The sequence below is a fragment of the Orbicella franksi genome, chromosome 4 (genome assembly GCF_964199315.1).
Source record: "Orbicella franksi chromosome 4, jaOrbFran1.1, whole genome shotgun sequence".
NCBI lineage: Eukaryota > Metazoa > Cnidaria > Anthozoa > Scleractinia > Merulinidae > Orbicella > Orbicella franksi.
In genome coordinates, this window is record NC_138148.1 from 16,487,219 (window position 1) to 16,509,419 (window position 22,201).

General features: G+C 38.5%; 1 protein-coding gene across 7 annotated transcripts in view; it reads right to left on the reverse strand.

Moving 5' to 3' along the window:
• LOC145484707 (uncharacterized) overlaps positions 1–21,033 on the reverse strand; it is a 34,863-nt gene extending 13,830 nt beyond the window's left edge. The window contains exons 1-6 of one of the 7 annotated variants that reach the window (XM_081463326.1): positions 18,138–18,306; positions 17,920–17,993; positions 17,644–17,810; positions 10,926–11,220; positions 6,436–6,570; positions 2,356–2,499 (exon numbers count right to left, since the gene is read on the reverse strand). In XM_081463326.1, the coding sequence (XP_081319452.1) occupies positions 2,356–2,499; positions 6,436–6,570; positions 10,926–11,220; positions 17,644–17,810; positions 17,920–17,961 (783 nt within the window). In that variant the 5' untranslated portion in view covers positions 17,962–17,993; positions 18,138–18,306. Of the gene's footprint in view, positions 1–2,355; positions 2,500–6,435; positions 6,571–6,701; positions 8,977–10,925; positions 11,221–11,321; positions 11,408–17,643 lie in introns of those variants that run through there. The other 6 variants (XM_081463325.1, XM_081463327.1, XM_081463324.1 and 3 more) reach the window with 6 other exon arrangements.
• Positions 21,034–22,201: the final 1,168 nt, after the last annotated feature.

Below are 22,201 nucleotides of genomic sequence, written 5' to 3' on the forward strand. Positions count from 1 at the left end.
TTACAAATTGTGCAGCTTTAGAGAATGAAACCGGCTCTGAGTTATTAATTTAATATTCGAGAATGAGTCTCAAACATTTTCAAAACTTTAATGTCATGTCGTGATCTAGAGCACAGGCGTATATTACAGTCACTCAAAACTGTAAGTCAAAAATTCCTAGGCCTACTGCAATGCTAAGGAAGGTTTCTACTCAGGTATTATAGTCTTACAACGCATTTACCGTAGGCTCCAGCGGAGATCGAGCTTACAGTTATCGTTGACACAGAACTATCAATACCCGGAGAATTTAGTAATTGCAATGAGGACGAAATGCAACTTGGCGAGGTATTCATTAAAAACCACTTAATAGTTCCACATACAGAGAGAACTAAAATAGAGTAAAGAGAAAGTGGATGACACCTTACTTGTGAATTAACATCGACTGTTTCCTTAAACAGTACTGAGTCGAGGACCCATTCCCTGGCAGCGGAAAAGTAATGGATGAATGACACGTTGAAGCGGTCAGTTCCATAGTTAGCCGTCATTACTTTTCATGCTCGAGTTCAAATTCGTCGGGATTTGAATTTAGCTCTTCACTTATGTTTATTTGTTCCCTTGAGGATGAAAACCAAGACGACGTACCTCCCGAGAGAATTGTCGAGTTTATATAAAATTTAAGTTTCTGTGTGTTCAACCGAAGTAACAATTGTTTACAAACAAAAGAATTAACTAGTAAACATCGGACGTGAAACCATTCAAAGTGCCGACGTGACGTCATAGCGTATTGTCCTGCTTTGCATCAGGGATAATGTGTACCACTGGTGCGGAAATGGGCTGAAAAGCGGGGGCTAGTTGTGCTCTTAGCAAAGATATGTGAACTTATGACATACATCGGTTCCATTGTGCAAGAACACTGATTTCGCAGAAAGCGGCATTCCTTTAATCTACACTGGCGAGAATAAAGAGTTTGCCTATTAACAACCTACGTCTCAGGCTTGTGGCTAGCCTATTCACTACGATTTGCTTTACCTACTGCCACAGGATGTGGGTCGATTTTCTGGGTCAATGTACTTACAAAATGAATACGACAGGAACAACATTTAGAGAGCTCACAAAACAAAGCTAAATGCATGTATGTCGAAAAGATACATATTTTTCGACGCATGTTTTGGAACTGAAAACCTTGTACCAATAAACGAACAGAAAGACATTATACCTAATGCTCTTTTGATTGACTTGTTACCTCTACAATTAAAAGTTGTTTTACATGTTTCTAAAAAACGTCCATCTTTTGCTGACGTGCTGTTGACTAGATAGCTTCAGTTATGTCAATAGTTCATATTGAACAACGAAGTCGGTTCGTTTTAAGGAGTAAAGCTAATAGTGATGCGTGCAATATGGCCACTTCGCGTATCGGCGTACACCTTCTACCCTAAGTCAACAAGATAACCGAATGTTTTTCCTCTTTTGCCGATTACTCACGTACGAAACCATCCACAGTATGCTAATGATAACTAATTCTATGGCCATTGGCTTGTTCCCTGCGAAACTGATGACATCCGGTGTTAATATATGCCTCCCTTATTTTCCAATTGAATAGAGCAGGATCACGCCGTTACAGGCGGTTCGCGCTTTTGACCTTTTATTTACGAGCTTTATAGAACGATCCCCCGGGGGGCGGGAATCCCATATAAAAAGGACGGGGGTGCTCGTCGGAAATTTTGAAAAGAACCCCTGAGAAGTACCAAGATCCCGTTTTGTGGGCGTAGCTTGAAGTTTTTTTCTCCCCTAAGAGGTACGAATTCTCTCATAACACATCATCTCGTGTCATATTTTTTGAGCTCAATACAATAAAAGGTACCGCAAAAGCTCCCGCTCGGTGTGGACCTTCTGAGGCTGAACATCCCAAGAGGTACCAAAACCGCGTTTTTAACCTCTAAAAGGTACGACAAGCACCACCGTCCTTTTGATAAGGAAGAGGAAGTCCCCCCCCCCCCTCCCCCGAGAACGATAACCAGAAAAACACATGAAGCCTGCAATTCAGTTTTGAGTTTGTCTTTAACGATCAAACTCAAACTTTCTCACAAACATCTTAACCTGCCTTGTGCCTCTTTATTTTATTATCACATTTTTTGGTGTTTTTCTAGGAATAATTTTGAAGTCAACGGCATCGATAGCCTGTAAAGAAACGGCTCTCTGAATGGCTTACATGACAGTCACCTGTTAATTACTTCGGCTTCGTGAAAGCCGGAGGAGATTATTGCTAATAGTGTGAAACGCATTTGAGTTCATCAGTGGTTTGAACAAGTCCCAGTGAACGTTTTCAAGGTTAACCGTTTTCTTAGAGTCTTGCAAGTTATCAAGTGATATTGATACCTCACTTCCTCTTCGGTTGAAGCGTCTTGGGGCTGCTACGCTCGCTCTTCGATTCGCATGTACTGCCACTACGGAATCCCGCCGACCAGGGCGATACGCGGGCGCAGATATCTTGCGTCGTGGTTCATCGTGATGCTTCACTGGCTGCATAAAAATTAACAAAACTAGAACATCAGAAAAGTTAAATAATATTAGATGCTTTTCGTTGTATAAATAGCTTTTGCACTTCTGCTGATTCTGTGCTCCGTTGGCATTTTCGGTCCCGAGATGGCACAAAACCCTTTAATTAAAATTTGTAATTAAAATCACCATGATCCAGAGAAAATGGTCTCTGCCATGATGCATAGCCATAGAAAGGGCTTTTATTCGTTATTCAAAGTTTGGCCAGCACTCTCTTAAAATATTAAGTTAAGTTTAAATTCCCCACGTTTTGGCAGCAAAAGATGACGTGTACCCGACTGTGATGTTCTAGGACAAAGAAATTAAGTATGTTGTCTCTTAACCTTTTCCTTGCTAGAGAAACGTACTCCTATGCGGTCTTGTAGCTAATGGCAAACAACCTCCTTCACATTTAGAGAAGTAAGTGATGTTTTTTAATGATTGCCAAGGTATGCTTATAATAACTTAACAAAGTAAGTTGTTTTGTGGCCATTTGAATTATATAATTAAAGATATTAAAATGCAAATTTTTGGGGTCATTTGATCATATTTTAATAAAATAATAACCTTCCTCGAGACTAAAACCAAAAAGCATACATGCATATAGACCTTTCACTCAGTTTTTTTATCTCAAGATCAAGAGTCCCTCAGGTGTTCGACGTTAACACTTACAAGGCCTTTCCTGCACCCTCAATTTGTTTTAGTTCTATCGCGCTGCAAGTTTACCTGCACCTCTGGCGCTCTCGAAAACCCGAAAGGGCAATACTACACAGGCAAATAACTTTAACCTGTTAATCAAGAAACCAGTACAACTGAATTAGAGCTCAAATACGCGTTGTTTTGACGCAAAGTAATGATTTCTCGCTGTTGTAATGACCTTTAATGCTCGCGTCCGAGATTTATGTCTGATAAGCATCACAGAGCCATAGCTAGTAACAGCCAAACCGAGGCACTTGCTTCACACATTTTTTCGTTTTTGTTGTTTCTAGTCATTATAAACACCCTTAACACCTAGGAAGAGAATTTAACCATGTGCACTGCCTCAGTCATTTTTCATTGACGATGCCTCAGTCATATTTTTTTTTCTGGCTAGGACCCCGCATCATCATGGAATGTGCTCTCAGCGGAACGCGAGTTTCATTCACATTGTCGACTTTCTACTGATTCGATTCGTAGATAGAATCTATAAAGATGTAGCCCTGTCAAGGTGTTGTACAACGAACTACAATGAACCGCCATAATCAGTTAAAAAACTATTAAATGCCAGATAGAACTTTGACGATCACATCACATTTGGTTTGCTTCGAATATACAGACCGCACTTATCAGGAAAAAAAAAACATAAAAAAAAGGAATAAAAGCCATTTCAAGAACATTTTCAGATCCTGATACTCTTCGAATAAATCATGCCTCAGATTAAACGTTTAAATCGTAGCTTTAATGCTTTCTGGTGAGCCATTTAAGTCAAAGGTTGCGGCTGCTGGAACTTCATGAAAAAAGAACCGAAGTGTGTGCGTCCCATTTGGTGTTCAGGTGCCTTTTACAACCAAGACGTTTCTGAAGTGGCCTCTTAAGTATAATCTGTCAGGGATAACAATGACAGCTAGCTAATTTGCAACTTGGTTTGTAACAGAGAAGTGTAGATGACTAGGAAAACACCACTATGGGACGTTATTACCTATTCTTATCTAACGGAGTCCACTCAATCATTAACTAGCATGATGAACGCTCAAACCGATACTTGCTGAAGGCAATTACACTTATCAAATTTTCCCAGTTGGATAGATAGCGCATTAATTACTTGTACGAAATCTGAAATGGGTCTAGATAGCAGCTTCTGCTCCGATAAACAAACATATTCCGTCCGGTACTTCAATACATAATCGTGTTAGTCACGTGGAAAGTTGAAAGCCATTGGCAAACATGTATGACATTCGCCATCCCTTCCTAACTGATTGCTAAAATACTGAGTTATAACTTGATGTGCGTAGTTCAGTTTAGTTCTGCCAGGCACGAGAAAGAGCCGCCTAACTCAAGTAGTAATCTGTTGCAATTGCAGCTGACTTCGTATCTATTTAGAATAGCCAGAACAATGCGGAAATAGGACAGAATTGTCAAATTTCTGGCTTATTTAGACAAATTCTTCTACACAGCTATTGAAAGAATAAACACTTCGTGTTACCTGGCTTTTCGAAGAGTCAGATACGGTTCTTAATACACAAGGATGGCTTTGTCGACGACGGAGTGAGCTCATTATCACAGCTATGACTGCGAATGAACTGTGAAGCTGGCACTGCTGGTTTCGTGATCAATTAGAAGGCAATTTAAAAGGTGCTTAATCCAATTGAGAATCGATCGTACGAGCTTAATCGTCTTGGTCACTCATTTAAGTTGTAATTTATCCATGTTCGCTCAAGAATAGTGCACGTTGCTCCAAGCAATGAAGAATCCAATATAACTCTTAGTAAACAGCGCCCAGTAATTGGGAGAAATGATACCGCCGGCAACCGTATCGAATCAATCATTTACTGAACTAAAATCCATATGGGGTAACAGTGGAATTCAGTGATGGAATACCTCCTGTCAAAATAGCATTTTATTGGCCCTCGTGACAAGTGGCGAAGTACGTAAAGTTTACTTACGGTGCGGTACCGTTTGTTTTGCAATCGACGCAAGGTTTGTCAGGTTTTTAAGACAACAGACACCAGGGTTATTATCAAGGAAAGGCCGCCACCTGCGGACATCGAACAATTCAATCCCATGATTATTTTGTTATGCCACGAGACCTTGACCCCCTTTTGTTTTACGACGCTAATAGTTATTTGCGGAAAGTGTAAAATTACGGTAGAGGATTCAGAAAGGTGTACAACTGCTATTGTCCGAGTGGTCCATAAATACGAGATACTGAAATTATATAACAGAATAAATTTCTTCTTCGGTTCAGGTCAATTTTTTTTCGATATAAATTTGCTAGCAGTGCTGCTCCTCTTAACTTCTACCATAATATATTTCATCGTAAACAGGCTCACAACGGGGCTAGCTCTTTATCGTATTACAGGAATTCGCAGTAATTGAAAAACCCAGTTGAAAGAATTTGTTAGCCGGCAATGTTCCATTAACGTGACTAACTTGAGTCTTTCCCATACAAGGCTACTGAACGATCAAACAAGACAATTTTTGTTTCCAAATCGTCATGACACATGTAAACAAATGGGAAAAGTTGATCAAATTATTGACTGTTTCAAGCTGACAGTTTCGCTGTCGAATAGATTATTATAACTCGTCGGGAGCTTATTTTGGTGATAGCAATAAAAGGTCTATTTTTTAAATGAATGCTAATGTGTTTCGAGTAAAGAGGTTGAGGGATTAATAAATATATGTAAATAGATAATCTCTTATGTTTTATTCCACCAAGCATCTGAGCAAAGGTGGAATTTTCATACATCGAAATTGGCTTATTACTGTTATTCGACAACCGTAAACGTTGTGGTAAAATTACTCCATCAACCCTATTCCTATTTTCGTGACTGCTTTGATTTGACTCTTAAGACTGATTTGCAATTATATGTCTTTGTTTAATCTCAGCCTTAAAGATGCCAAACCAACGATGACGAATTTGTCTAAAATCAAAGGACCCGTCTAAGCATACATGACTGGTTTGTTACGCAATTTGCGCCACAGAGAGAAACATGTTAAGCCTTTTTAAAAATGCAAACAACCTCATTGTAAGAGCAATCTGTCATGAAAATAATAAACACTTCCAATTTAGAGCTTGTTATGTCTATTATCACTGTCACTGATATCAGCTTCGAGATAATATCCGCCAGCATCGATTGGCGTTTTGACCTACTAGTTTCTAGGCAAGAGAATGTTGTTCAATCGAAACAAATATAAATATGTAGATTTATAGACTCTTCTCACCATGGCGGTCCACTCATACGGAGTGTCATCTCTCGTCTCGCTGTCACTGCTCGACTCTCTGGCTCTATCCTCCGTGGTGAATTCCTTGGGGTGGCTGTCTTGAGAAGAAGGACTCTCAGAACGCGAGCTTCGCGCCTGTAAAGGAAGAAAACATGACAGGACATACCGAGAGACGCCACTCTTACGACTGCTACTCCTACTGGTTACCAACTCGATCCCGTGTTCTTATAAACTGATTAAAGTCACCCACGCTTTTGAGTACAAACCTGTTGATTTGTGGCGAGGTGTAGCATTAAGAGCCGGTTACGACTACACGCAAACAATATTCAACGATTTCAACATGATACCCTGGCCCAGACAAAAGTAGGAGGTCGGTTGTATACGTAATTGACAATGACATATTTACGTGGCGTGCAAATGATGCATGACAAGGAGATATGAATCATCGTTTTAAAATTAGCAAAATGAGCCGAAAATGACAGAGAGTTAAATCCTTGGGGCTAAATCTCTCTGAAGGTAATCAAGTGGTAAAGAAAGATAAAAATGACCTTTTTTGAAGCTGGGTTACTATATTTTCGTCCTCGGAATACCGCGTCGTGCATGCATGTACCATCAGTTACCGCAATCATTCCGGTGAAAGAAGCGCGATTCTAAAAAACAGCATCTGAATTGAAATTTAAATACTTGCTAATAAAATGACAATCCTGGATATAAAATGTTCAATTTGAGGGGCACCAGGAACATGGAACATTCCGGAACATCCCGGAACATCAAAAAGTTATAATAATCACGAGGAAGATGTCTAAAATTAAATTTAAAAAAATAACCCCAAAAAGAGAAATATGAAAAATAAATAAACTGTTGTTCCCTGCCCAATATAAATGCCCCTTCATGTTCATGTTTACAGGCAATAAAGTGCGATAAGTTGTCGTTCAGCGTATTTTAAATCATGGTTTGAGTGGGAGAAAATGAGCCTTTCCTTTTCTTTAAATTGCCTCTTAAACAGGATCTGAAGGTTTGCTATGCACGTAAATTTATGGTGTAGAGCTGTCGTAAAACAACCAAATCCCGTCTGGCAAGTCAATAAATCATCAGTACTCGAGTAGTTCGAATTAGTTTATAGTCAAGAATTATAATGCCGTGTAAAACCATGGAAAATCGTGTTTACGCTTGTCTTTGATGCAATAAATTGAATAAAGAAATCAGAAACGTATGTAGACTGTTTACAGTCCCATATTTTTCGTCTACTTGAAGAGTTTGAACGCCACTATCTTGGTTTTCTGTGAATGAAAGAAATAAGGGAAGAGTAAGGAAGCTCCTTCCCCGGGGACAGAAACTCTCCTCAGTTTTCCCTCGTCATGAGCAAAACAACAGCAACAAAACAACACGGTAGTAATTGACCTTAACCACGCCGTAACATAAGGGACAGTGACGTGACTTAACTGACGGTGAACAACTGGCAGGAATGGATTAGTGGGGATACCTAGCTTCGGCATTTCCTCCCGACATCGCTACTTAAAAGGTTGTTAGAGTTGCAAGCCTTCACTCATCGGCAGTCATTTGCATTTTTTCCTTTTTCTTTTTGCAAATTCGGAGCTGAAACCAGTTAATTTGTATTTACTTTTTTATCACTTATTTGTCTTTCTAGGTTATTTCTTTGTCTAATTTTACATATTTTTCTCACAACTATTTTACTTTTTTAATGTTCCGGGATGTTCTGGAATGTTCCATGTTCCTTGTTTTATCGACCACCATTATGTGGCGACTGGAAACGAAACCCACATGCAGTAGGCGTGCCAAAAGAAAGATCAGCTTCCTCGATAAGAATTACGCATTTCCAGTATGAAATTAGTGTCATTCTTTTTGTTAGTGGATTATTGGTAAAACGCCATAAAAGGTAGTAAGCCAGTTATGATGCCCTGCGTGGCAGAGATTTCCTGCGTTTTCGAATTCTTCACGGTGAGAGAAAAGAGGAAACCTCTGCTCGCAAAGTAACCGTTCGATGGTTTGATCAGCCGCCGTCCACAACCAGAGACGAATAAATTCAAAATACTCTTTTTTGACAAGTTTTAACCAGCTTATAACCTACGCGTGACAGATAGGGTTCAAAACGCTGTCCGTTTACGAGACTGCTGACAATACCAGCCGAAAATATCTTATGACGAAGCCTACAGGTTTATTAAAATCTATTGTTTCCCTAATTTACTTTATTATTTCATTTTTTTTTAAATGGACATACAAAAAATGAACAAATAAGTTGTATTAAAGAAAACGGAAAAGAATATGCAGATAACATTGAAAATGTGAACGATTTGTCGGAAAAGCCCCTTTTAACCAAAAATCATTTTGAATGGTGATAGAATTGGACAACCTTTATCTTTTACCACAGCGATTGCTGCAAACTTTTCGAAGAAACAAGTTTTAGAATAACGTCTTGTTGCACTTTAGAACTAAAGTACTATAAAACAGCAATTAGCTGAAATTATTCATATACAGGCATACCAATTAACATATATTATAACAACAGATTGATAACAGAACGTTAATTAGTTATCCCACTTTTCAATTATGTCTATGGTTCATTTGACGACCTTTATCTGTTCCGAGAACATCACTGCAGGTACAAAAGTGTTACAGCGGTTGTACCAAAATCGGAACGATAACGTTTTAACGATAGCTGTAGGAGCTTTGAAAGTCTCTGAGACCATACAATACCATAAAATGAGATGTAAGAGACTGTCGTCTGACACAACCAAAAAAAAAACCACGCTAGAAGATAACCAAAAAAGACTGAGTAGTGTCCATGCGTATTGTATTCTCCTTTTTTATTTTTTTTTTTTATTTTTACTAAACTGTAAGTGATCTAGAAGTAAGTCCCATACAATAAACCAAGTTTGCTTTGACACCAATTTCATTGTGAAGCGCAGCTTTTACTTAAGGTAATGAATAAAAGACAAAAGTTTTTAATTTTAGTCGCTTCAAACCAATCCTTGGCCCCCCACTGCGATATAAAGACCGCTGGCAAAACAATACAATGCTGTACAAAACACAATGAAAAGACATTTGCGTTTCAATATCCGATAATTGTCTGCGTTCTGACCACTACCAAATGGGAGTATCCGGCAGACTATAGCTACCGATCTTAAAGTGCCTATGAAGTAAAAAATAATTCCTGCTTATTTGAAAGGCTTTTCAAAGTAAAGAAGAATGGCGTTTTTCTTTTTGGAATATTTTTTTTCGTTTTAGAGATATTCACGTTTTTGTATTATGCAAATGAGGAAAATGATGACGTCATAGGTGGTTCCTTTAAAACAGCACAACACTCAATTGAGAATAACTCTAGAAATATTAAAGCAGTGTTCTTCAAACTTGGCACCAGCAATGTACATCACAAAAGAAACAGAATGACTCCCTTTGCGCCAGTTTTATATATGCTCAATTGCAATTGTTAATTTTGTAGTTGTAATAGGTAGTTTACAATGGTTACTTTTGACACCAGAGTCAGCTTTGACCCTCATTGGGTTACGCTGGCCTAAATAAATAACGATGTATGCATTTAGAACAAGTTACCATCACAGCCACAAATAAGACCTCAATTATAAACAAACAGTATGATTTGTCATTCGCGCTTACAAAACTCCTAATTGCTAGTCTGGGGCTATTGTATTTCTGCAAGGCTCCAGTTCCCTTGACTAATTTTAAGATGACTATGTGCTACATATTTTGGAAAGTGCTTCTTAATGAAGACTATTAATCTATTCATGACAAAAATTTTAGGTCTGTTAACGGTCAACACGAATAGTTAACATTGGTATATAAGATTGTTATCGAGACAACTCGTCTCAACATACAGATTAACGGCATATACGTTCTGTGAAAAACAATATTAAACATAATTGAAAACACAGTAAGGCTTACCAGAAACAAATACCCAATAATCTATTAATGACAAAAATTTTAGGTCTGTTAATGGTGAACACGAATAGTTAACATTAGTATATACGATTGTTATTGAGACAACTCGTCTCAACATACAGATTAACGGCATATACGTTCTGTGAAAAACAATATTAAACATAATTGAAAACAAAGTAAGGCTTACCAGAAACAAATACCCAAATTAACAATGTAAATTAACGAGTGAAAGGTCTCTTGTTCGATAAGTACATTTACACATTTCGACAAATCGTGATTTAAAAATGTATGGCACCGTTCGATCTCGTAGAGCGTCAAGAGATTCGATTGCCCATAACAAGTCTCACCATGATGTTGTTTACATACATTGTACACCTTTTGTGGTGAATTATTTCCAATAGGAGATTAAAAGCACTTCAGAAACAATAGATCAACTCGTAAAAGTTGAAGTAAAGCCAATGTGCAACTTCAGATTCCCCCATGGAAAGAAACCATTTGTGACAAAAAAAAAAAAAAAAAATCTATAACAAATACCATTGAAGTCGGTTCAATCATCACAGTTATCATGTAGGTACCTTATCGATGGCACTCGCGTTTAATCCTTCCTTTATCTGAGAGCTGCTTTCATCGTTTTCAACTCGATAAGGTTCATTGCATTCATTACTTTGACTTGAAGTGATATTTTGTTGAACGCGTTGTTTCAGTAAGGAAGCTCGTCTGCGGAAAACCCAGAGAAGGTCTGTAGGGTCCGTATGTGACCGTCGGAGAGGCCGTGCGTGAGGAGGTGGCTTTTCAACAGGTTCTTTCACGTTCTCAACAAGTTGCTCAAGCGGTGGTTTGACCGCTGGTTGCAATGGATCACCTTGAGATCTGCGTAGTTAGAACAAAATTAGAGAATAAACAGGAATTAAACAGCAAAATTTCGAAAGACTTCGTTTAGCAGTGAAAGAGGCATCGAAGTCGTTAGTTACCTGAGCTCAGAAAGTGACTTACTACCAGTTATCTTAACCGCAGCAACAAATTCGAACGTCAAAAGTTTTGCCATTGTTATACTTATATTTCTATAGTTACCCCGGAAAGATGGTAAACTGTGAAGTAAAACTACTTGCAGTTACAAGGTTGGCCTAAGGTTCTACAAGATTCCTGAATGATGGAATTCTAGGGCTTTTGTTTGTACACGCGTAATGCTTTCAATGCAACTCGCGTCACCAGTGCGGTACTTTTCAAAGGGCTACTCGCAAAGCATTGTCCATTGCATGGTATTATCTTTGTTATGAATAAAACCGTGTGAATGATAGCGACGACATGCCAAGAAAGGTCAAGTCCACCAAGATGTAAAATGCCACATATCAGACAAAATATCACCCGATTCATTACATGTCTATGTTACTAAGTAGTGAGACCTGCGGAGCTTAGTTTCAGGCACTTTATAGTGACGGTAGCATTTCATTATTTCCAGGATACGGTTGCAGCCAACCAATGAACAACCCTGCATCCTGTGGATATGCTCGTGGTGTAGTTACTTTCCTTCGTATCAAATTCTGATGTAATTTTATTTTGTTCATATGGGATATAATTAAAATGTGTCAACTTAAACTGTCTTTGCGTCATATTGTGGAAGTTTCTCAGTAGTTGTAAAACTTCTTTTAGTAAAAAATAACAGCCCCGCCGTTTCGTCGAGTCTCATTAAGATCAACCTAACCAGCGTGTTTTATTCCTCAATACAAGGACAAAATCGACCAACTAATAGAGAGAAGCCGGGTTCAGTTCCAGGTGGCCACAAGCCGGAATCCTCCAGATCCTAACATCGTCTACATTTTACCGCCTTTTACTTACATATGCACGTGTGCAATATGTCATACTGATCTACACGACTTTTCTGCTCTTAAGTCTGCATGCGAGCCAAGTGGCCCATCAGGCCGGAGCTTATCCCGGTTTCTGTAGCATGAAGCGATTAGGAGTATTTCTACTCCTCCCTGGATGGGATGCTAGTCCATCGCAGGGTTACCCCCAGCATTAAGTTCGCCGGTACCCATTTATACACCTGGGTGGAGAGAGGCACTGTGAGAGTAAAGTGTCTTGCCCAAGAACACAACACAATGTCCCTGGCCAGGGCTCGATCCGGAGACGAGCGCACTAACCATGAGGCCTCCCAGCGTGTTTTATTCCTCAATACAAGGACAAAATCGACCAACTAATAGAGAGAAGCCGGGTTCAGTTCCAGGTGGCCACAAACCGGAATCCTCCAGATCCTAACATCATCCACATTTTACCGCCTTTTACTTACATATGCACGTGCGCAATGTGTCATACTGACCTACACGACTTTTCTGCTCTTAGCTTGTATCTTAAAGCTGACAACACATGAGGTCGGCAACAGCACGTTAGATACAGCACTTAATTATTTCTGTAAATAAGGCATTATTATAAAACAGTGATTTGTCACGTAAATGAAATTGGCTACGGAAGCGTAGGTGAGAAGGTTAAGTCTCAAAGACTCGTCGAAGCCGTTTCTTAGGGCCGGCTTGCTTATATCTAATTTCTGAAACTTTAGGGATCAATTCGGGCTCTAATGCTGCCCGCGAGCTGATTGTAAATGACAATAAGAAATCGAACTGTGCTGCTGCTCCAATTATCCACTTTTTCAAGTAGAATAAGAGGAGGGTGTATGGCTGCGTTTAAAAGTAAATACAACTGCCTCACACTGGAGGAATGGCAATGACAAGTCGTCTTAATTTGCATCTCTTTACTTCTGCAAACATCTGTTCGCTGGGAAGAGAAAGCCGCTAAAGAGAATTGTAAAGCAAACAGCACAGCAAGGTATTTAAGTCATTTGTAGTTAATTAAGAAAACTTTGAAGGGGGTAAAGGAAATAGTAATGCTTATGAGCGGTTGTAAAGTTTGTGGGCTACGTAAACAGATCCTTAGAAAAAAATGAATTGAATATGCAAAAACCGTCTCCTTTGATGGCATAAACGTCATTTCATCATAGGTATTGTACAAATATTAATAGAAGATGAATAGAGCCGTTAGATCCAACATAAGCTCTCTACATGGCTAATGAACAAGTAATGGCTTTCAAAACTCTCATAAGTGTAAAAATCCTTCATGAGTAAGAAATTCACAGATTGGGTGTTGTAAATAACTCATCTAACAGTCTATTTGAAAGTAATATTGTCATACCTGTGAATTCTGGGTAGGAAATAGCAAACAATCGTTTGGCTGTCGCCAAAAGAAGTAAAAAAAAAAACACTTAAACACTATTTGAACACGATTAACGACGATATATATTATGTTATGCTGTTAAAAAGAGTCTCTTTGTACCCTTCAAGGCTTTAAAATCAACTAGCATTTAAAACGAATTTGGATTAAGAAAAAGAAGCATTTTTGGTAGGTTCCATTCTTTTTTGGAAGTATGCTTCAAAGTTTTTCGGTTCAAATCATGGTAGTATTTCGGTTTATATGGTTCTGCTTCGCTGACAGCTTTTGTTACCTCACTTAATAACACCCGGCATCACTAACAGAGCCGCAAATGAGTCAGTTAAAGTTTATTTCTTCATAATATATTGAACTCCCCAAAAGAAAAACAAGTTATCCGGCCGTCGCTTTACTAAGCTTGAGTTATTGATAACCTCACACATTTCAACCCGTCTTAAACGTAAGACACCGAAAAGAGCTTGTTGAATAAACTGTGTGGGTAATTAATTTTCAACACTTCTTTAAAACATGAGTCATTGCATGTTTAACGTTTGAAGTCTAATTTGACTATCGCCATCATTTTGTTTTTGCTACTGTTCTTAGAAATATTATTTGGTATGAAGTTATTATATAATTTTTTTCGAGCAAATCTTGGATTCACATCTATTCTGACGATAAACATCAACAAATTGTCTTCGAATCAGCTAACCAGTCCTGTAAAAACCTTTGTGCTCTACAACACTACGCATTCCGAAGCATCAGTTATGGAAGATTCGAATAGTTACAAACTCTCATAAAAAGTAGTCCTTAGAAGAAAAGCCCATGAAACATTCGTGTTACGTGTGATGGAAACTACACCCTGAGTCAAATTCTGCAAATACGCAGATCTCGGTACCACTGCCCAACTGAAGGACGTTCGGAAGCAGTAGCTGTTTGCGGGAACATCCGGATGAGGCAGTTTGTGTATGCAGCCCTTTTCCATCCTCAGTTAAATGGAACAAAAGCTTTCGATGAGAACAATAATAGATTGCATATGAATATACAGTGCTGAAGAATGTAAACACATTACCCATACATGCACATTGTAAATACTTCACTGAGTAGCATATATTTGCGTTTTGCCGTGGTTTTCGTCTGCAGTGGCTAATACTCGAGTGTGTATGATGCATTTCTGTGTATTACTTAACAAGCAGAAGCATTAAAATTTTCGTACAAGCAATGGGTACTCGAGGTCTAAAGGAGGAAAGTTTCCCTAGTCTTAATTTGTACATTTGAGGGGATGTGTATATGTAATCACTTTGCTCTATTGTACGTACAATTTATTTTGGACCTGAAATTTTGCATCCATTTCTAATCTGTCCTTAACGAATTTCGTTTTCAAAAGAAGGTATTTGATGCGGTGAGATTATGGCGTTCCAGAGTGCCATGAATACGTAATGAAACTTTGCTGACTGTTTTTGTACTATTACTTGCACAAAGACACACCTTAACAACTGCAGCATCCAAGCCGTGCAGCCACCGTCAATATTGCGAGGGAACAGCGAATGCATATTGCTCAGTGTCCACACAAAAATTTGACAACTTAATATTATACCATACGAATCTTCAAGTCACATCACAGTTGAAATTTAAGGTCGGAGTCCAGACTACGAGAACTGACTGCGTGAGCCCGCAGGCAGATTTTGTGTGATACGTTGCTTAGCAACATGATATACCCTCAATTGCTGATGGTGACATATATGACGTGAAAACTTTAATTTCGGGTATATTCTGAATGTTCGTGCTACTTTTCAGTTACTTACATCATCGATAAGAAGAAATTCGCACAGGTTTTTACCAAATACGAGACATCCACTGGGCAAGTTTTCAAAAACCTGCCTGGAAAAAAAAAAAAGAGGGGGCGGGGGGGGGGGGGGGGGGGACTGAAAGGTGTTATTTCAGTAAAGTAAAAACAGGCAGCAATTGTTTGTAATTTAGTTAGTACACGGTCATTTAAATGAGTTTCAATTACACGTAGCTACGAATTGTAAGTTGGTTTATGAGAACATTAACGATGCCTTCGATTCATAAGAGAAAATGAACATCCAAATTAATGTCTTTAACCTTCAAACCTTCAATTTTTGGGTTCATAGCCTCGAGCAAGGGAAAAATAAATGAAGACTAAGAAACCTTACATTTGCTATCGGTAGGTCTATGGATGATTTAGTCTTGCAAATGGAACAAGGCTATACAATATAATAAAAAAAAATATTTGGCGCGGTGGCAATTTTAGTGGTGGCCATTACTGGATGCTTAGCTTTTCCAAGCATTAAGATGGTGAGGAAACGACATTCGCAAAGATATGAATAAAACTGATCAGTATTTTGTGTTCATGTGTGACGTTTAGAGAATAAATGGATTGATTTCTCTTCCAGGAATCTCAGTGTAGTCTCGGTATAGTCTTTGCGATTCCCCTAACTCCCCGTGACATAACAAATTCGACATTTTTGTCCTATGTGATGAGGCATAATGCTTTGTTCGTTAGCCATAAGGCCAAACCCGATGACGTGTTAATAGAGAATCAAAAGGTTTATAGAGAATCAAAACAGTAAAATTGGTTTATTTACATGAAATGATATAAAAGAAACTGACTGTTCATATACTTTCACGAGAAATAGAGACACTGTCTAATACATCGTTTGTTTTAGAAAAATAACTTGAGATATGGCGGCCGGTTTTCGAAGCTGTCACGCCCTCAATTTAATTACAAGGCGACGACCTACTGAACCAAGCTCGCCGGTTTGAAAAGGAACATCACCGAATTTAACGTTAGCGTTTCAAACACGAGAAATAAAACCGCCCAGTTAGTGGAACCAATCGTTTTATGTCGTTCTCACTCAAAAAAAAAAAATAATAATAATAATAATAATTAGACTTAAATTACGACGTTCCAAGTCTAAATTGGCTTTCTTCATGATTTCTCCGAATCACAATGACAGTAGAATAGGCTCCTATAGAATAGGTAAGGAAATTCAAAGGTTTCAGGGCAGACCCATCTACAGTGTTTATTGCCGCTTTATATACAATAACAAAAGCGTTATTGTGACTGGTTTCCGTGAAAAGCACTTTGGCATAGTTTGGATGCGGTTTTGAGATCATGTAACCACCGTGCACCAAAAGAAGCCTAGATTTAAGTAAAACAGGAAATACGTCTCGGGCTTGTCCAATTTGTGAACAACCCAGCAGAGACATCGGTATTCATACAAACCGAGTTTTTCAGTTTAACATGGATACACGAGGAGAGTTGAATCTTTTCTTTCGGACAAAGGCCAACCTTAAAGTGTTAACAGTCTTTTGTTTATTAAAGGACGGCTCATTTAACAATAATAAAAACAGCTCGTTTGATATTTTGTCAATTACCGCCATAGAATCCGCCCGAGCAAATAGGACGTTCGGTAAACACAAGACTTTCAACTAAGAAAAAATATTTGAACGGAATGTTTCGAAGAAAATGTTAAATGCAAATGGCCAGGTGAAATAAATACTTCAGTCTCAAGAATGAGCTCTTCTTGCTGGGTGATGTTAAGTCGATATTTAAATTTACACACGAAAGCATAATTGAGTGATAAGCTTCACTTAGCATTCATATTCGTTCCAATACCTGCGTTCGAATGCAAATTTAAAGTTTGTTACTTTTTATACTATACAGCTATTTTCAGCGTGTAATTTATTTATTTCATTCGTAATTACTATCCCTAACAGTAGAATCAATGACACTGCTCTGCGATAGTCATTTTAACCTCTTTCCTTCTGGTTGCGAAAAAAAAATGAGATGCTATTTCACGTTCTCAGCGTGCCGTCCGTCGAGTAACTTCGAAAACAATATATGCAACTGTGATGGCCGGCAATAAATTTGACTCATCGTCAAATTAAATTTTTTTTACGAAAACATTCCACTTCAATTGAGAGCTTCTTAGCTTTATTAGTTATCGGATTAAACGAGGAACTGAAAACAATGCTTCTCAAGCGTGCCCGATGACTGATTAACCGATATATAAAAACGAAAATACCTAATTTCGAGATTATAATAAACAGACCAACTTTCAGGTTGAATACCTTTTCCTCCATGCCGTTTCAACCTCACGAACCGTGTCTCTGTTCCATTCTTCCACTTCCATGAAGCTCTTCCAGTACTCTGTCTCCTCTCTCAAAGATTTTATGTTCTCCTGGAGGCCCTGGGTATCTGGTTTAGTTTCTTCAGCAGAGTCTAAAATCTTTGCAATCTGCAAATTCAACGCGAGACGGTCCGTGATGGTCAGGAATAGGTCATACGTCATTACTTGAAGTTTTAAAAAAGATTTTCGTCCCTTACTAAATTTCAAGTAAGACAACCTTGTTTGTTTGTGGGTCAGCTGCTGAACATGATAGCACCATAGACAGCACTCACGCCGCTGCAGCGGATATGCCTTCAAATTAGATATCCTGGTGTTAAAGGGTGACAGAGAAACACCGGCGACTAAAATTCCCATGCTAAATACTTTAGCGGCAAAATCGTTCACAGGAGCACATTAAGACATAAAGTGCTGTATTGTCGTGCCCATAAAACCCACCTGTCCAGCAGAAACCATTAGCACTTACGATAATAATGAAATAACACATTACACAGATGAATGCTGTATTGTGGCTATACCTGCTCCAAAACGGCTAAGGAAAAACCGCTGACAAGCTGTCCGGCAAAACGTTCAGGCATGGCAGCCCATGAAATCGGTGAATGGTCTTCCATGCCTCACTTATATTCACAGCAGGTTTCTTCAGACTTCTTATTTTATCACTATGATGAGTTCCATTTTTCTCTTTTCAAACATAAAATGTACACCGTATTCCTCTTGTTAGTCGTACAGTACAATCCTCGGACATAAACTAATAAGTTTCCCAATCAGAAAGGCTGTACTTGTACCATAATTGGGCTTGAAACTATTTTGTATAAAGTACATGTAGATGAAGCCGATACATCACAGCACAGAAGATGAAAAAAAGTGGGCAAAATTCGAGGTCCCAGTTGAACACACGCATCGTCAAGTTATGCCGGCTCTGTCTGGGAATTAGGCCTGTGCCATAAATATATCTAATCCGTGTCGGAATTTGCGCTCTAAGAAGGTGAACACAAGTACATGCGTACTGCATGCCATCACAATTCTGGTTGTTTAGCCCACGATGACACACGTAATTAAGAAGGGCAAGAGTGGATATTGGACACACATTGGTCACCCCTAATCCATGTACAAACGAATCGCATTGAATTATATTCTAAAAGCAGTTTGGTTTCTATTGGAAACGTTACCAGCTTAAGAGGTTTCAGCGTGGTTCACTTCTAAGGTCAGGTCATAATGGAAGACCACACGAACCTATAAACATCACAACGTTAATGGGTCTATTGGCAAGAAATTCAAAAGCTCCTATTATACTGTTGATCCTCCCTAAACGTACTTGGAATAATGACGATTTTAGCGGCAATAACAACACGGCCACATCAATTGGTTGTGTTTACCAAACGACACAAAGGTGGCAAGAGAGCCGAGACTCAGTGGCAAAGAATTGCGCCATCCAATAACACATTTCACTATATTATATGGGCAAAACAAAATTTGTGTTTTTAAAATAATATTTAAAATAATATTTTCGGAGCTTTGCGGTCCATAGCGGATGATTCCAGTCCAGACACACAACGTTCAAAGGAGTTGAGCCAAAATATTTGCATTTGAATGTGTATGTAATTCATCTAATGGCTTTTATAATCAAACTCTCTGTCATTCATGCTTTTTGAGTGTCTTTCCAATACACCCTCATAAAACGTAGTTAGTCGGGTCTAAATCTCTTAAAAATGTATATTTAGGTAAAGCCTAACCGTGAGCTATAGATGCAAGACACAAAGCTACGGTTTTTTTTTCTCTCCCTGTTTTGCGCAGTCCAATGAATCACTGGGAATACTAGTGGCACGCAGTAGTTACTTAGCAGGGCTTATGGCTTACACAATGAATACGGTCTAATATTGTGTCAATAGCTTGAGTCATGCTGTGGTTTGCGATGAAGAAATTGGTAACAAGTTATGAAAAAAACCGTTAGAATGACCACAGGGATATCCGACGTCGTTGATGACAGTGGAACCCTGCATTACGGACACCTACTTATTTCGGACAGTTTTCATTGTCCCGACGAAAAGCTAAGCTCATATACTTTCTCTTACAATAGCCCGCTTTTTAGGGACAACGGCAAGGAGGTACAAAGTTAACTTCTATTTTAGGACGCTGCATATCTTCAATGTACATTTTCATTTGTTACGATCTGTGCCCTGCAACAAAATGAAAGTTTTCTTTTGGTTTAAAGGTCAGTGAAACTTCTAATATAAGTCAGTCGCGTTTCAGACTATATAGAGGACTTCACCTTTGAGTGCGAGTTATTCAAATTATTTGTATAATAAGTGTAACGTTTTTTCGTTTAAACTCAAATTAGACACAAGGAATTGAACATCAGCTTTTTGGTGTCCGTGTGAACCAGATTCAGGGTGTCAAAGATTTCTTGAAAACGAGATGTTTGAGATGAGGTAAACGTAACCATCAGTATTGAGCATGGTGCAACTTGCAAAATGCTGAAGTAGTGGTTCAGTAACTTCCAGTTTTGGAAGACAGTATCTACGAGTTCGGAATATGGATTGATTCATCTGACTGAATGACTTACTGACTGACAGACTGAAAAATGGCACTTGTTAGAGACGGATTGACGGAGTGACTGGTTCATCTAGTGTTCAAATTTCAATAGGTAAATACGGTAGATTTTAGGTAAAGGGTAAAAAATAAATCAGACGTTTCTAAGGGTCATTTCCCATCCCTTTTATCTTCTCAAGGTAACTCGAGACCGCCCACGTTCTTGTTTATAGCCATTTTTAAAGTCATATCTTCACTGATTGATCTATTCGCTCAGCTTTTCATTATTCAACGTCATATTCTATAACCTTGATAAATGAAAAATAAGATAAGTTGTGAGAAAGATGGTTTCGATTCAAAAACTGACGGCTGCTGCAGCGCACGTGAAGACCATGAATATGAATAAAATACAAATGACAAGATTATTACTTGTAAGCACACGCAATTATTTGCATTGTGGGTGACCCTCACACAAAATTTATGACAATAGGCGAATACCATTTTAGGTTTTGTTATTTCTTTTTAAGGAAGGTGTCCTCCATTGATTGAGGGTTATCCCTCAGCTAAAGTAACTGATACGTTATTATAATTATTATTATTAATATTATATTATTATTGAAAGGTAAAAATTACTTCATATTTTAACAGAAAACTGCACTGTTATTCTGGCATGCATTAATGACGAAAAGCAGCTCTTTCGGTAGTTAGCACCTTGGTAGTTTTCAATCAAATTAAAACCCCTACGATAAAGCATACACACTTTTCTCCGTTACTCCTTCTTATATACTCCATACATGAGGAAGCACCACTAGAATCTATTTCATGTATTTTAGCAACGTGTTTTTTTTTTGTTTTTTTTTTCATTTCTCTGCCGAGTGTGCTTCATCGTAGGAAGTGATTTCACCTTACTGGTTGACGACAACACAACGTACCAATTCAGTGTGTCGAGAATATGATTACGTAATAAGGCTGTGACGCTGTTAATATTTACTTAAAACTGACAAGAGAAAAAGAAGAGATCTTTTTTGTACACGATCAAATCGAACGAGCGAGTAATGAAAAATGTATATCGAGAAGTGATTAGCGTTGAGCTTGATGTAAGCTTGTATCGAGAAATTTGATCACATCATTAAAGCAATTCACAACACAAGTAAAAAAAAAGTATTTATCGGTATCTGTTAGATACTGCGATTGACTCCATGATATGGTATGGCACAATTACCGTGTCTGCCCAATTTGTATTTTGCATTTTGTGTCTGAGAAGAATATTCTAATCCAGTTTTCACCCTGAGGCCACAAAGCCCGGTCACGAAAGTGCCTATAGAAAAACCGTCAATCATATCTGAACAAATTGCCTGTAATCAAGGCAACCACAAATGTCTTCCAAACAGTGCATATGTACTTACAGTAAAGCAAGAAAAGTGGGGTCGTCGATTCCTTTGTTCTCATTATTAAGTCCAGAGATCTTTGAAGATAAGATTTGAGGACGCTGACTTCAAAGAGCTTAATTTCAAACCCTCCCCCTCCTTCTCCGCCTCTCAACTCAATATCGTGGCGCATTTGATTGCTTACGCACTGTGCAGATCATTTTACTCATCTCATCTCAGCTAAGGCAACAATAAGGGGAACGATAACATTGCAAAAGGTTCGAGTCGTACCAAGACGAAAGAACCACCACCACCAACAACAAAAGTAAAAAACACACGCGGGACTCACGGCCAGAAATAAATCCACGCCAAATTGATAGGCGCCATCTCAACTGCCCTGATTATGCAGAATAACTAAAAAATATGCAAATCTGTCAGGACATGCACGTAGCAATTGCACATAGCAGTTAACTGCAGTAGTCATTGCAACTGTCAGTTATTAAGGTCCACCAGATAGCTATCCCAAGCAAGTGTCGCTACTATATCGAAAACAACGACGTCCGAACTTTGGAATTCTGCCATAATTAAGGAAATAAAATCAGAACG